The sequence below is a fragment of the Cimex lectularius genome, unplaced genomic scaffold (genome assembly GCF_000648675.2).
Source record: "Cimex lectularius strain Harlan isolate CLEC.00 unplaced genomic scaffold, Clec_2.1 scaffold111, whole genome shotgun sequence".
Taxonomy (NCBI): Eukaryota; Metazoa; Arthropoda; class Insecta; order Hemiptera; family Cimicidae; genus Cimex; species Cimex lectularius.
Genome location: NW_019392681.1, coordinates 639,222 through 656,400, shown reverse-complemented (window position 1 = coordinate 656,400; position 17,179 = coordinate 639,222). Strand labels below are relative to the sequence as shown.

General features: G+C 35.3%; 2 protein-coding genes across 3 annotated transcripts in view; one reads left to right on the top strand and one right to left on the bottom strand.

The window, feature by feature from the left end:
- Positions 1-788, bottom strand: part of LOC106668659 — a 34,843-nt gene extending 34,055 nt beyond the window's left edge. Inside the window, exon 1 of the mRNA XM_024225644.1 lies at positions 645-788. The gene's annotated coding sequence lies outside the window, so the exon portion shown is untranslated. The remainder of the gene's footprint in view (positions 1-644) is intronic.
- Positions 789-2,651: 1,863 nt separating this feature from the next.
- LOC106668629 (protein bunched, class 2/F/G isoform-like) overlaps positions 2,652-17,179 on the top strand; it is a 56,297-nt gene continuing 41,769 nt past the window's right edge. The window contains exons 1-2 of one of the 2 annotated variants that reach the window (XM_014397556.2): positions 2,652-5,210; positions 13,059-13,115. In XM_014397556.2, the coding sequence (XP_014253042.1) occupies positions 2,884-5,210; positions 13,059-13,115 (2,384 nt within the window). In that variant the 5' untranslated portion in view covers positions 2,652-2,883. The remainder of the gene's footprint in view (positions 5,211-13,058; positions 13,116-17,179) is intronic. The other variant, XM_014397558.2, reaches the window with a different exon arrangement.

The following is a 17,179-nucleotide window of genomic DNA, read 5'->3' as shown; positions in this document are numbered from 1 at the left end:
ATTCAAAATTTTAGATCATCACAAAAAGAAGAAAATTAACAAAATCAATGAAAAAATTATCTTAAATAAATTTAAAAAAACAATAGTGGTCCTAAAAGCCTAAAAGAGCCCTGTAAAACACCAGAACAAGTATGAATTTCAAAAGAAAAGGAAGGACGAATTTTAACAATTTGAAAAACTATCTCTAAGATAATTTTGAAACCATGTAAACATTTTGGGGGCGTCGGTGGATGCAACAGTTTAGGCGTTGACACGGCACTCATCACTGTAAGGTAAAGGTCCTGGGTTCGAATCCAGCAGCCTTGCATTCTAACCCAACATACTTACAAGATATCCCCCTTACTGGTGAATTTTATGTAAAAGAAGGTCAATGTTTACAGAATCAAAAGCTTTTGAGACATCTAGATAAATGACATCAAGTTGATGTTTTGATTGAAATGTAGATAAAAAGGATTGAACACCACACTCACTCCATCATTCATCATTTCTGAAAAAATAAGTGTCGCAAAGTATGTAATTTAGTGGTAGTTGAGCATCTAGGCATAAAGCCATGTTATTCACGAATTATAATAATGTATTGATGGAGATAATTGATCATAAATCTGTTTTTCAAATAATTTGGGAATAACAGAAAGAATACTTACAGGGCGATAATTTGTCATGTTCTAACGGTCACCAGATTTATAAACAGGATGAATACAGCTACGTTTCCAAACATTGATTGATTAAATAATACTGAGAAAAACTGAGAGCAATAAACGGTTTTTAAGAAGCATTGTAGGAATGGCATCAGGACCCACTGGACAAAGAGTTTTTAAGGAAATTATTTTGGAAACAATTGCATCATAAAATGGTCTGTGGTTAACTAAAGAAAAGAAAAGTCAAAGGTTTTGATAATGAGTACATCTAAAACAAAAATTAGAGAAAAAAATCAGTTTATAAAGCACTCAGGGGTATATATTGATTCATTTCTCACTTGCGATGTGCATTGTAGATTCTTTGCATCTAAACTCAATAGATATTTGTATTGTTAAGATGTAATGTTTTTCCTAAAGTACTGGTACATGTTTATTTTTCATATTTTAAATCTTAAATTACATGCGCATTGTTGGTGTAGGGACATTCTAAAGATGCAGAGGTTTTTTAAGCAAAAGTGAGAAGCAATTATGGTAGTAGGAAATGTAAGGTTAAAAGAATGCTGTAAAAAAAAATTTTTTATTAAACTTAAAATTTTAACTGTTCCTTGCTTATATAATAATGTATTAGAATGTGATGTTTTGTTATAGAAAGACATTCTAAACGCAATTAAATTTGTGCACAGTTATTTTACTACAAATAGTAATAAAATTGTACCTGAGAGGTTGACGTTTTATTAATGAGCTGTTATAAAAAGACATCTACATGATTACATCTATAAAAAAAAAATTATTGACTTTTTCTGGAATGAAACAATATTTTTTATTGAATCTTTGTATCTTTCATTGTATATGAGATTTTTGTATTTCTTATTTAATCTTTGTTTTAATTTTTTCTGTAGGTTTAATCAAATATAATATTTTTTCTTAAATAATCTATCAAAATACAGAAAAGAGTGGAATAATGGTGATTGAAAATATTCGTAATTAAAACGATAAGGGTGACTGGATTTGTTGCTTGTTAGTTCGGATTGAAAATATTTCCCTATTCCACCAATAGTGTGCTAATATAATTATTTAATATACAATTATTCTTTTTATGTAAGGTCTTAGGTCAAGATGAAAAAGTTAGTGTCAGGAGTGGGATTCGAACCCATGACCTTCGGCTCATTCCATCTTGACCAAAGACCTTATATAAAAAAAATAATTAATGTGGTCAATTAGACCACTAATAAATTGAGTAATATATAATTTTATACTGTTTATGGGCATATTTCTTTTTACTAATGATCCATCATAAAAATGGCAGCGACATCATTTCATCTGTAAAGATTTTTTTGTATTGATTTTTTTTCTGGAGTTTCAAAAAAATTCAATATTTTTTTATTAAATAATCTATCAAAATACAGAAAAGAGTGGAATAATGATGATTGAATATATTTGAGATTAAAAAGATAAAGGTGGCCGGATTGGTTGCTTGTTAGTTCAAATTAAAAATGTTTCTCTCTTTCGTTAATAGTTTGCTAATATAATTGTACAATATACAATTTACTATTTATGATTTACAATTTTCTTTTTACTAATGAGCCATCATAAAATGGCAGCGACATCATTTCGTCTGTAAAGATTTTTTTGTATTGATGTTTTTCTGGAGTTTCAATCAAATTCAATAGTTTTTTATTAATAATCTATCGAAATACAGAAAAGCGTGAAGATAATGGTGATTGAAAATATTTATGATTAAAAAGATAAGATTGGCCGGATTGGTTGCTTGTTAGTTTGAATTGAAAATATTTCCCTCTTCCGCCAACAGTGTGCTAGAGATAAACGGCAGCAGCGCTTGAGCAGACAAAGCAAATTTTTTCCATTTTTCGTCTGTAATTTGATTTTCAGCAGAGAAAACCCCGTTCTATGTATTAATTTATTTAGTGTGTAGCCATTTTTAAAAAAAAGGGTGAAAATTTGTACGTTTTTGTTCCGATGATACGGGAATTGGTACGGCTTTGGTCGGCGGGTAGGTTATATTATTGTAGGGTGTCTTAATTCACTCAAGGCCGAGGCAATGGAGACTGAAGCCAATCTCCTCGTCTTATTTGCATTAAAAATAGCTTAATATCCGAGTGCCGTGTATGTGGATAGTTAACGAGGCGACTAAATCGAATTTGCCGTCTGAGCGGGCAAATTGGGCCATTCGAGATGGCTCGAAAACGTGGAGTGGTTAGCTTTATTTAAAGTTAGTCGGACTATCATGGCTGACAGTGCAGGTGTTATATCTTCGAAAAATTCAGATAAAAGCAAGTTGAACAACTCTGTACAGCGGACGACAAGCGAGACGTTGCGAATCACGGAAACCGAGAAGGCGATTGGGCAACCCAACTCTTTATCGACGTCGACACCGAGGAAGAAAACTTCGTTTCAGATCACTAGTGTGACAGTCGGCTCGAGGACGAGCAATGACGGTGGTGACGATTCGGCAGACGATCTAGACGAATCGCACACGGAAGACATCTCAGAAGTGGTGGACAATTCTCGTATAACGGATTTGGAGAATGAGACGCCGAGTTATTCCGAGGATACGTTTTCCAAAGACGACGTGTTTTTCAACGCGTCCTCCTCGTTAGTCTCTGCTCCCGTCATCCCGACCAGTTCGCAGTACGGCCTCGCGATATTGGCGACGCCGGAAAACAGTGAAAATCCCTCGAACCATTCGGACGTCAGTGAATCGAGTGCTAATACGGATTTACGTGTCGAAGTGACAGAAAGTGTGATTAATTTAGGTGTCGTGAGTACCAAACATGATCCGGAGATGAGAGACATGCATCCTCCTGCTCCACGCACGGAAAGGTTTAAAGTCGTTAAAATCGAAAGTACTGAACCGTTCAAACGCGGCCGTTGGGTCTGTATGGACTATTTAGATCACAACATCGCACAAAACCAAGTCAAAAGTGATAGTGAACAAATTTCTACGGAGTTTAATAATACGGATAGTAATAACACGTCGACGACAACAACAGCTGGTGGCGGTGTGAGTATTAATAATTTAGTTGAAGAATCACAACAGCCACCACTACCACAACAACAACAGCCACAGATAATTCCTTCTTCGAATCATAATAAAGAGCAAGTCTCGTCGAATTCGACATCGGTGACGATGCAGGCGACGGATAACGGACAGTTGGTCGGCAACCAACAATTGCCGATTAACACACCGTCTACGCTCCCGGCGGCCTACACCTCCGTCTCGCCCGGCCAATCTTTGCAGAACAGCATGCAGATGCAGAGCGGAGTGGTCAACGCGCCGCAACAGCAACCCCAGGTGACACAACAGTCTCAGAGTTTATCACAAGTGCATATGCAACAGATATTAGCCAATTCGAATCAACACCAGAGCTTACAACCGCAACAGATACAACAGGTATTGGCCAACGCTATCCCTGTACAACAACAACAACAACAACCACAACAACAACCGCAGCAGCAGCAGCAACCGCCACAACAACAGCAGCAACAGCAACAACAACCGTCTTCACAACAACAAACGACACAACAACCGTCCCAGCAGCAGCAACAACAACAGCCTATCCAGACGCATCAACAACAGCCTATGATCCAACAGCAACAGCCAATGCAGCAGATGCCCCAGATGCATCAGCCACAGTTTCAACAGTCGCAACCGCAACAACAGCCACAGCAGCCTATGCAACAGCAACAGTACAGTCAGCCTATCCAACAGCAGCAGCAGCCGCAGCAGATGATGCAACAACAGATGCCACAGCAGACAATGCAACCACCGCTTCAGCCTGTGCAACAAGTTCATATGCAACAGATTCCGATGCAGCAACAGATGACACAGCCGATGCAGCAAATGCCACAGCAGCAAGTTTTGCAGGGGGCTTATTCGCAAGCTCTGCCGATGTCGCAGCCGACTGTGGCGACGCAATCGAGTACCCAGCCGATGATGCAAGCGATGCACCCTCAGATGCAAAGCTTCCAGCAATCGCCTATGATGACTAACATGCAGCCTCAGCCGATTATGAATATACAATCGCAGCCGCATCTCCAGCCGCAGTACTACACCAATACAAACATCCCGCCTCAAAATACTCCTTTGATAACGTCCCAAGGTGGTATGTTACCACCGATGTCTCAAAACAGCAGTGTCGCCCAAGTGTCGATGCAATCGTCGAACCTTCCACCTTTGCAAACGTTTTCATCGCTGTCGCAACAGATGCAGGTGCCGAATATGCCTCAGACTCCGCCTGTGCAGACATCTGTCCAATACTCCCTGCCGATGTCTATGCCGGCGCAGCAGCAGATCCAACAGCCAATGTCGCAGACCTTGTCGAGTATGCCGATGCAGCAACAGCCGCCACCGAGCTACAGTCATGCGACACCTGCTTCACAGACTTTCTCTCAAGTTTCTTCAGTCCCCTCTTCTTCTGTAGATATAGGAAGTGTCATCTCTTCCGAACACTTGCCCGATAACATACCTGCACCGACTGCAGCTCTTCTTGAATCCCTCCAGGAAGTAACTGCATCGCCAGAAGAGCCTCCTTCTGGTGAAGATCCAGAAAGGTCAGTCATTTTATTTACTTATTTTTTAATTCAATTTTGTTTAAGTTTTATGCATTTTTTTTTTTGAGTTGGAATAGCTACTTCTTTTAGAATTACTTGCTTATTTTTTTACTTTTAAAGCCATTTCGCTTTGCTTGAAAACAACATAAAACCAAATTTAAGTCTAAAATTCACTTTTTATTTTTTTTTAATTATTCTTCTTCTTTCTCGTTCGGTTTATTTTTTCATATTTTATGTATTATATTGAACACTGCATCATTCTAGGACCTATTTAGATTATATGTGCCTCCTTGTAACATTACCTAATTGAATTAAGGCTGAATCTCCAGAGTCCATGGTTGTTTTTACATCTGCACATCTAAAGCAGCATCTATTTGAAGCAGTTTACTTACCATTTCAAATATTATTTTTTTATTATTGAAAACAAAAAAAGCAAGTATAAAAATGGAGATAACCATTCAGAACATTTTAACAAAATAACGAGCAATCTTATAAATCAATGGGATATTATTGGTCATGTCATTAGTATTGGTAAAGTAATGATTGTCAAACTTTTTTGTATTAGTTCAGGCAATTTTCTTTCAAAATAATTATACATAACATTTTAGCCTTCTCGATCAATTCTTTAGCCAATTTGACAATTGTTGATATCAAGTCAATAAATTTCTTGTAAGATATTGACCCAAAAAAGTTTAAAATTTAACATAAAAGTCTTTGATAAATTTGTCCCACCATTGTGATTTAATTAATCAAATTTGGTGAATTGGTATAAATGATTATAAAGAATGACATATTATAAGAAAATGACCACTTTTATAAATTAAATTGTACGTGTTATTTTAAGTTTTTAATAGAGTAGAGTCCAAGGTGACCTGATGCAATAATCAAATGATATTGAAGCCTGGGTGTATATTTTTATTTTGGCTCAAGACTCGCCCAGTTTTGAATTACACTTGCAGGAAAAGTTTCAAATGCTACTAGACCTTCGGAACAAAACCTAAAATTGGTCTGTGTCACCTCACCCTGTACACATTTTGTATCCCGCATGGTTGTTTACCGTTCTTGAACTTATTCTCTCGTGTACATAGTTGGAACTCATCGGTTTTGTAATTTGTTGCCTGATCGTTTAATTGAATAACTTAATATCTGATCTCTTTAAATTCTTGTCAATTGTGCTTTTAGACCATTTCATTACCCTGGTTATTTTCGAATGAATAAATTTTTTTAAGATTTTACAAGGTAAGAACTTTATTTCTACCTTGCAGGTTCCCTAAAACCTCTGGGTTGTCATGGCTTGTTCTTATAAGCCTGGTATTTTTTTTTTTTTCAAATTTTTGGTTTTAAAAAGTGCGTGAAGTTTATTATCATCATCGAATACTTGTTAATTTTCTAAGTATGTGTTATAGCTACCTATAGGTAGATATTACCTTTGATATCAACTTTGACTATATCAATCTCCAATATAAGAAAATTAATTTACGTGAACAACTTTGGAATTAAATGCATTGTTTAATTGTCAATTGGTCTGCTTATTCTTTCAATATCTTTCAGCAGTTCGATCATCCTATAAGTTAAAAAGTTGGAATATTATATTTATGTTTCCAGCAAGTTGGTTCGATAAAAAGAACATCTGTTATCGATCAGAAAGACTGATTTTGTTTTTGTTTTCTATTATAAAAAAACTTATTCGATTATTTTTTTAAACAGTTAATTATTCATCCCATGACGCATTGTCTGTTTTTCTACAGATAACTTCCTGCCGTCTTTCTTTTCGGATTTTTTATCAAAAAATTCCAGCATGACTGTCTTTATTTATATTCTTTAACTGAACTTGTTTATTTGACTGCAGGATGAATATGCTGGCCGGCATAGGGCATCCGAGCCAAATCGTAAAATTTTCGCCGCGTCCTGACCAAATAAAAAGACTTGATTGCCATTGTCGCTTTTCCCTGATAACTGCATTGGGAAACAGCATTTGATTGATTTGACCAGTTCGGTTCTCGACTGAAACTACGATTCCTTCTTAATTCTACTAAATGCTTAGAATAGTTTTGGAAAAGTCCTGACTATATAGTCACTACTGACAATTGGTTGGAGGTTCATTAGACCTTTTAGGGGGCACTATAAAAATTCAATGATTTGATACTTCTTTGTGTCAAAAGCTCATTATGATAGTTAAAAGGATGGTTCTATTCACAAATTACATCCCTAACCATCTCATTATTCATCTCAATAGGACGGCCATATGGTGATTTGTCGTCTATTTACCACTGAAATAAAATTGGCTTTGGCCAAGAGTGATATTCCTTTGTTGCGCTGTCATCCGATACACCAGACCTCTAAATCATCACTGCTACCCCGAAATGCGGGACCATTGGCAATGATTTATGTTTGGATCAGTCAGATATTGGTTTTGATGTCAATGGGCAGATAAACTTGATTTTCCACCGATTTATTTACGATGTCTTTACAATTTGATCGAGTTCATTCCTTGGTTTATATTTCATTCTGAATCTCCGTACGAAAATAAGATTTGCTTGCTGCTGTATGCTATATCCATCTGAATTCGATTGGATAAAGACATGGCCATTGTTTTTTTTTTGTGTTGTTCGAACATCCCAGATATCATTGTCTGTCTTTAAATTCGATGTTTATACAGACTAGCAGACTGTATAAATGTATCATGAATCGCAGTGTGACTTTTAATTGTTTTACCTCATGAACATCGACAATCAGCAGAGTATAATCTTGGCTCTTGTTTTTATGTAATTTTCAACTCCTCAATTCATTGTTATCTGCCTTTTTGTTCGATATCATACAGACTTGCATATAGTGTAAATTATAGTGTGAATTCGAATGCAGTGCATTGCAAAAGATTTTCTTACTGTGGTATGTCAATACCTCACGAGGCATCTGCATTCAACAGAATTTAATTTTGGCTCTTGTTTTTATGTAATTTTCAACTCCCCAATTCCTTGTTATCTGCCTTTATGTTCAATGTCGATACAGACTTGCTCGCATAAATGCATCATGTAGTGCCTTGTATAAAATTTTCTCGTCTCAGGAGGCATCTACATTCAACGGAATTTAGTCTTGGCTCTTGTTTTTATGTATTTTATAACTTTTAAGTTCTTAATGGTCGGCTTAACTGTAAGTTCGATTCGATACAAACTTGACCAGAGTCTAAATTTACCATGCAATGCCTTGTATATGATTTTCTTATTGTGGTATGTCATTACCTCCTCATAAGGCATCTGCATTTAGGAAAATTTGAACTTGGCTCCTATTTCTATTTAGTTTTCAACTTCTCAGTTCGTCTTGATAGTATGGTAATGAGGGTACTAACTAGGAAGCGGGGTTTGTACTCCCCAGGAACTGCAGCCTTCTGGCTTATTGTACCTTCTTAGTTCCTAGTTCAGTGCAATCGACTCACCACACAATGACCTAATACTCTTAGAAGTATTAGGTCATTGACCTTTGTTGCTACAATTTTTTCCCTAAGTTTTTTCTTTTGCTAGGTTATGTCTGCATTGAGTCGTGCATAATATGGGTGTGTACGATTGTCTTCTTGTGGTATATCATTATTCTCTAGGCATCAACATTTACTCTTGGCTCTTGGTTTTATTTAGTTTCATCGAGGTCTGCTTATCTTCAAGTTCAACGTCCATACACTCTTGCATGCAGTATGAATGAATACAGCGCCTTGTATAAGTGTTTAGTTCATAGCATCTAGATTCAACTGTTTTAATCATAATTTTGTTTTTAAACACCTTAATCGTGTCCGAACATCATGTTCTACCTATTCTCTCTGGTTTCACCTATCAGGCGGATTTTTTTTTTTCGTTTAAATTTCATTAGTCTGTACAATGTGCTCGCGTTTAAAATGCATTACTGTGCGTTTTGTGATGTATACCTTCCGCAATAATCTCTGCACTATGCAAAGACTTCACGTATGAAATATTAACGTCTGCCAACAATAAGGGTGTGTTTTTTAAAAATTTTTATGATAGCTTCCTTTCGACATGATGGCCCTCTAATCCAGAATTGTTGTTACGCCGTAGTTAAATTTTATAAGAAACCTATGAAGAGTTAGGATAAAATCATATGTTTCAATAGCACGTTGATGCCTCGAATCACTATCAAATCACATCTCTGAGAGCATAATTTTGTTCTAGAAATGACCAGGCCGATGTCACTATATCTAAAGTATTTTCAAAGAAAATTATGAGCAACCAAAAACGATAGAGGAAGTTAATCATGGAAGTATGGATATGGAAAATTCTATGGAAACTCGCACTGACTTCTTTCTGTCGTATGATTTATCGACACCGATCATTGTGCTCTGTCTATTCTCGAGTTAAATGACCATTCGGACTTGAATTCTGTATTAATCCTTCATAGATTGTAAAATTTTCATATAGTTGTGTCCAAATTCACCTGAAATTAGTTATGGTCGGTAGTCTAGATTGGCTTTGCCTGTCAGGCTTATACGATTTTGTAGAATTTCGAGAAAGTATTAGGTAATCTGTATCTTTTTTATTCAATAATTTACCAAAAACCGCATGGATCAACCACTGAATAAGAAGAAATGTGCAAAAGGATAAGAACATAAGAAAATGGTAAAAAAAATCTTCAGAATAGTCAGGCTAAGATAAAGGTGAAGGCACCTCACAATATTTTGTTTTTACGATTACAACGTTGTGGCCAAAGTTGACGTGAAAATAGCATTACCCTTTTCATACTTACCCTTTCAAAAAGTTTAAAAGTCAAATGTTTTGCTGGTTCGATCGACTTTTCCCTGTGAACGCAACGGAATCCATAGATGGAAGTTTACAGAATCAACTTTTCGTCTCCCACTGAACAATATTTTGTTTTACTGTCGCTTGATACGACTAGCATGTGGGATGCTGAACAAGTCTCTCGGACATCATTCAGTGATATATCTTCCTTTTTTTATAGTTGAAGGAAATATTTCGAAATTTGAGATTTTCTGGGGTGTTTCGGAGAAAAGGCACCATCTTATGCTTCCGCTGAATAACAGGTCACCAAATGCCGCCTTGGATATATTCTCCTTGTGTTTTTCTCTTTATGGGCATAAACAGCTTTCGTTTATATAGTTGCAGTATTATTCTTTGGCTTGAAACATACTCTTGTTTTATCGTTTGATTGACAAAATAACACTCAGACCAATCACTGATGAACAAGTGTAGGCAGACTAGGGTTCATCAAACAATCTAAAAAGTAAAAATAATTGTTGGACGTGTATGACTATACTGTTTAGGATGCTCGATCACCGTTTTTATTTTGTTGAATCATAAATATCGTTTAGCGGCAATATTCTTTATTCGTTGACTTAAAATTCACAAACTTTTGCAAGTTTTTTTCCATTAAACATTATTTAGGGGAATTTAGTAGGTTACCAATTTTAATGTTTATCTTGTCCGCCTTTTCTTATTATAAACCAGTTTTACGAACACTCTGGATCAAGATATGGTCTTGAAGAAGAAAGCAAATTTAGTTATTACTGCCAAGCTTTCGACCTATTTTAAGGTCATCATCAGGGCAAAACAACCTTAAAAAATATGTCTACAGATTGACTATAACAATTTTTGGCAATGTTGGCACTAAATCGGTTTTCAAAGACATTTGAGATCGCTTGTAAAAACTTAATTTTGTCAATCTGTAGACATATTTAAGGTTGTTTCCTCCGATGATGACCTTAAAATAGGTCGAAAGCTTGGGAGTAGTAGTAACTAAATTTGCTTTCTTTTTCAAGACAATATCTTGATCCAGGGTGACCGTAAGTGAAAAAGTGGTCGATAATTCTAATACTGCAAACCAGTGTTAACAAGGAAGATTGTTTATACAGGCAGGGTTCTGCTTGTGTCCCACAGGGATCTGTAATAGGACCTGTTCTTTGTCTTATATTTTTCAATGCAATGCCAAGATCTAAATTTTTTAGACTGGTCTTGCACGCTGATGACTTTGCCATCTACACTTCGTCCTGGAGAGTGATATGGTAGCCAGCAGACTTACAAAGGCCATGTCATTTGTCCTGTAACAAATCGACAAAAACAATTCTCACAAAAACGGAGTCTATCCTATTTTCAAAGCGCAGGCCTGTGGAGGATCGGCATCGACTTCGGGGACCAGATAATACCTTGGTCTGCTATTGTTAAGTACCTTGGGGTAATACATGACAGTAAGCTAACTTTCACCGCCCATAAAGGGATAGAGTGAATAAAGGTAAATTAGCAGACAGCAATTCTACTGAACAGAAACTATACTGTCCCCAGTAAACAAATTGCAAAGTAGTGGTCAGACCAATGCTTTCGTACGCTTGCCACTCTTGGAGTTAATGATCCCCTCGTTACAAATTACGTAAAATACGTTTTTTCCGGCTGGTGACCTCATCATTTCGCTACACCCGCATTTTAGACTTGCACATTGACACAACATTAGTTTACACCACGTAAAACGCCTCACAATGAATTTCTTGTGCGATGGAAGCTAAGCAGTTATCAGTTAGTACGACAAATTTGGGATTATGTCTTGGATGGACTTCGAGTAGAAGCATAGAGGAGTGAACTCTTTAACCTCGCCCACGGCTTAGGGTTTTTAAGGGATGGTTATTAATACATTAAAGTAACTTTTACTTTGTAACCCTTAACCCATTTATGTTTAGTGGTCTATTAATTATTTCAATCGAATCCTGAGTGAGTACGCGACATTTGAAAAAATGGTAAAAAGAGAGCAAATTCGAAAGGCTATAGGTTGGGAGGAGGAGCTGGTGTCCGAGTGGTTCGAAGTCACGATAGCTCAAGTGGTTAGAGCAGCGGCGTATTGAGCCGAAGGCCGTGGGTTCGAATCCCGCTCGTGACACTAACTTTTTCATCTCAACCTAGACCTTACATAAAAAAGAATAATTAATTAAAATAATTAAGATGATCGGGGCGTCGGTGGCCGCAACGGTTTAGGCGTTGACACGACGCTCATCACTGTAAGAGAAAGGTCCCGGGTTCGAATGCGACATACTTACAAATGGGCCTTTTTTTTAAATACCGGCACCCCGAGAGTTGATATAACCCCTGCTGTTGCGAACCCTCGTAAAAAATTAATATGGTCAATTAGACCAAATATAAATGGATTAATAAATAACGTACAGAAGCATCACTTCACTATCAGCACCCCGCGGCCACATCGTAAGTCGCTGAGAATCGAATCCTGATTACACGAAAAATGGCAAAAAGAGGGCAAATTCGAAAGTTTGTAGGTCGGGTTGAGGCACCGAAGGTCGTGGGTTCGAATCCTGTTCATGTCACTAACTTTTTCACCTCAACCAAGAACTTAAATTAACTTTTGTTTTGTTGATCTCTTTAAAAAAAAATATTTTCAAGCAGGAAGTTATAACATTAACTGGCACTCATATGTAATTATTTGTAAATGTTTTGAATAAAGCTTGTATTCTGTATTTGATATTTTATACAGACAAGGTTGGACTTTTCTACGAATAATGGGAGTAAGATTTTCTTTCCTCATAGAGTATTAATTACAAAATAAATAGTAATAAAAAAACTGTTAAATAAGATATCATCTTGTTTGTCTTCTTGGAGAATATGTATTGAAAACTGCTTCAAATAATTTTATCGAAAGTAGTCAAGAGTTCATATATCTGGAGATTCAGAGCTAGATTGGCCTTTTTTTTAAATACCCTTAAGGAGCTTTTTCCAGGTCTTGTTGTTTTATTTATATATAATTTTAAAGTTTAGCTGGCGGATGAATTTGCGGATCCGCCCTGGGCCTTTCTGCCCGTTTCGATTGATATGTTTGTTGTTTGTTATTGTGTAGTTTGCGCGGCCTCGCGCGGGCCCTGGCCACAGCGGCCTTGGATCTTCCGCAACCCAGGTGAGCGCGAACAAAAAAGTCAGACAAAAAAATCAAAATTTGAATATCTTGGTAAATTTTTCTTGAAACGTTTACTGTTTTTACGGATTGAAATAACCCCACAAATCATTATTTTTTAAAACTGTATATATATCGCTTCTCGTTTCATTTTTCTTTACTGTTTTCTTTGTAACTTTGATAGTCATTATGGGTCAACTTTTTGTCAAATATTATTCCCCAAATTTTATTTCATTATAATCTGCTGTCATAAATTTTAGGTTCTGAACGCAGAATACTTCGTTAAAATATTAATTATTTAAACTTAACACCAAGGCCCCTAATAAATTTAATTTAAATTCATAAAATTCAAATAAAAAAATACTTTATATTGTAAATATTGTAAAAAAAAGACAAAAAATTCATTCTTCTTGAGATTTTTGGGCTTGTTTACATCATCCTTGTCTGCTTATAATTTTGGTCTGACAGACCTGTCATTTCGTCTTTAGTGTTGGTCAGGGAAGTAAGGTGAGACAAGGCACAGATTCAGTCTGCAGACATTTGCGATTTAGTCTTGTGTCTAATTTTAACTAAGAGGATTCTCGTCCTCGCCCTGCTTATAACCCTGGCCAACGACTAAAATTAAGTGACTCGTCTGTCAGACCTAACAAACGAGAATAGACAGACAGCCGACCTTCACCCGGTCATACGGAACTCCGGTATTTCTATACATACGTACAGTATTCAATAAGCCAGACCAATTTTACTACTCGGCTAAAATTAATTTTCGCTAATTCAAACAGTGACAATTTGTTCAGACTATCAGGAAATTATAAAATGTTTCATTTTCACGGGCCATTCGTTTGGTTTTAGGAAGTCTTGGAGTTTCAAGTATTATCCCAAATTTAAAAAAAAAAAATTAACATAAACAAATATACTGTAAGAAAATTGAAAAAAAAATCATATTTATGGAATAATATTTGACAGAAAAAATCCCGTTTAGAAAGGTTACAATTCTTGTATCACATTCATCATAAATGTCTTTCTTTCTTTCTTTTTACCTTGGGAATTGTAGTTTGAAAAGTCTCCCTGAAGATAAGAGTTGTAACCTTTATCGATAAAGCAAATATGTGATTTATTTTTTGTTGTTATATGTGTTTTGTGATCATGAGTGAGTGGGAAAGGGAAATAGTTAATTTAATTTTTTTTTATACTCGGTTGCACGTTTGATTGTATTTTTTTTAATTTATTTATTTTTCCAATTATCGTCTTCTAACTTTATAATTTGCACAAACACAGAAAAACTAATTGTGTTTTTATATATATGTTTGTAAATTTGTTTTTCTTTAAAAGAGCCGAGTTGCATACTTGTTGGCCGTACTTGTTTGTCTTTTTGTTTTCAACCATTTCATTCATTCATAAGCCATTCGTTTTAGCTTGCGTTAAAAAAAAAAGAAACCAACGGGGAAAATAGCCAGGCCCCTACGCTAAATGGTATGATTGAAAACATTTCGATCGTCGCGTATCATCGGACGAGATAATTAAACATTTCTAAATTTAGATGTTTTGCCCATTCGTCAAAAAGTCGCAAATACGCGTCGCGGGATTTCTATTGTTTACAAACCTCGAATGATCAAAATAATTGAAATTGTCGTAGGAAAACCGAAAATTCCATGGGAGATATTATCGCAAAAGCTCGCGTGCCAGTAATGTTGATCCTTTTTTTTAAAAAAATGGTCCTTTAACGATCCACAATTAGGTCATTTACCTCGTTATATAAATTATAACGATGTATTATATTATTGATTCAATTTTTTAAAAATATTATTATATTTTTATCATCTAGAAAAGTCAAATACAATTTTATCTGATCCTTGTCAGAGTTTTTGGGTTTTACTAATTGCGTCATATTTTAAAATGACCGTCTTTGTCACAGACGATTTTAAATTTGAAATGTTAAATCATCCAACATCAGTGGACGTTATGCTAAAATAAATAGCATAATTGTTACAATACAACTTTTTTATATTATTATCAATATATAAATTCAATTTAATTTTTTAGATATTCTTACATGTTTCCAATAAGCAATACAGAAATTGTTCGGCACAGAACTTGTATTTATTTTTAAAAATTAAATTGTAATTATCATTAACTTTAATAACAGTAAAACGAAAATCCAAATTAATTTATTACAAAAAGTTAATAATTAAAGATTATTTCATCGTTACCGATCATTTTGTTCTGCATATTCTCACTGTATCAGAATTGAGTTACCAATTTTTAATTCCTTGAACGTAATTGGTTTTAATTTGTGTATATCACTTTTGTGGGAGAGAGAGTATAAATAAATGAATATCATTTTATTTATTTAAAAAAACGCAAATTTAGGTCGTGAACGACCTCTCTTACAATTAGCGAGAGTGTGAGTGAGTGAGAGAGAGAGAGAGAGAGAGAGAGAGAGAGAGAGAGAGAAAATAAAAAATGAATATCGTTTTATTTTAAAAAAATCGCAAGTTTAAGTCGCGAACGACCTCTCTTACAATTAGCAAGAAAGAGAGAGAGAGAGTGAATAAAACAATGAATATCGTTTTATTTTTAAAAAAAAGTGCAAGTTTAAGTCGCGATTGACCTCACTTACAATTAGCAAGAGAGAGAGAGAGAGAGAGAGAGTGAGAGAGAGAGAGAGAATGAATGAGAGAGAGAGAGAGAGAGAGAGAGAGAGAGAGAAAGAGAAGAATGAATATCGTTTTATTTAAAAAAAAATCGCAAGTTTTAGTCGCGAATGACCTCTCTTACAATTAGCGAGAGAGAGAGAAGAGAGAGAGAGAGAGAAAGAGAGAGAGAGAGAAAGAGAGAGAGATTAGCACAGATAAAAAAATAAATAATTTAATTTTTAACACAAGTACCCGTTGGGTACTTTATAATACTTGACTTTATAATATAAAATAATAATATAAATTAATGTCAAATAAATTCCCAAGTGCTGCGCTGGGTCAGATCCGCCAGCGTGACTAATACGAGAAGTAAATATATAAATGTACATGTAGAGACATTATAAAATTAAATAATTATATAATTAAAATTTATCAGGCTGGGAACAACATATATATAAAGCTAATAGGTTTTCAATTTAATTTCTTTTAGATATTCTTAAACGTCTCGAATAAGGAAAATGTACTACAGAGAGTTTGTAATTTTTATTTTTATACTAATTTATATAATGAAAGTTACTCATACTTAAGCTCTCCAATTTCCCCATTTGTTTAGGCATTTAATCTCTTCTTTATTTGCTTAATGACATTTTAATATGCTCACTTGTTTAAAAGAAATTCCACTTTTGAAAAATAACTTTCATCTTCCTTTTCTGATTTGCGATACAATAAATTATGATTTACATTTGCATCATCTACTCGGTGGAATCAGTTTTATCGAGTACTTGGCGTTGAGCGGTGAAATATATAAATTTAATGAATGTTGAATGGGTTTTCATTACTGACGATTATTCGATTTTACCCAGATACTGTCTCTTAAGGGTTAAGTAAAGTGGTTTGCCTGGAAACGAACCCAACTTGCCGTTTGGTTTTTGCCCTGCACGAATTAGAAAATGGGAAACGACAGTGCACGCGAGAAAATCCATGGGTATCGTCTATATTTGTTCTTCCAAGGTTCACTGATGCATCGATTACGTTTCCCCTGGTAGATATCAAAAACTATAAAACGGAAAACAACATTGTACGTGTAGAATTTCCTTTTCCAGTTCGGTTTTTTTTAGAACTTTACTGGGTCCTGAAACAAGCAAAAACCGGTCAGATTACATAGATTTTGGTTTGCCCACTTGAAATCCAATACTTGCATACTGTTTGTATATTTTCGTTGATCGACATTTTTATCATTTAAATTACTGGTCGTGTTGAGTTCTTTGCAAACCGCTTGAATCTCATTTTAAGTTTTAAAGTTTAATATTAATATATTAATAATTTAATAGCATGTTCACGCTAAACCGGCATAGGGTCACTTATTGGGTCTGTCTAGACGATGGTTTGTTATTTTACGCGTTTCGGTATTGCGCCATCTTCAGTGAGGAA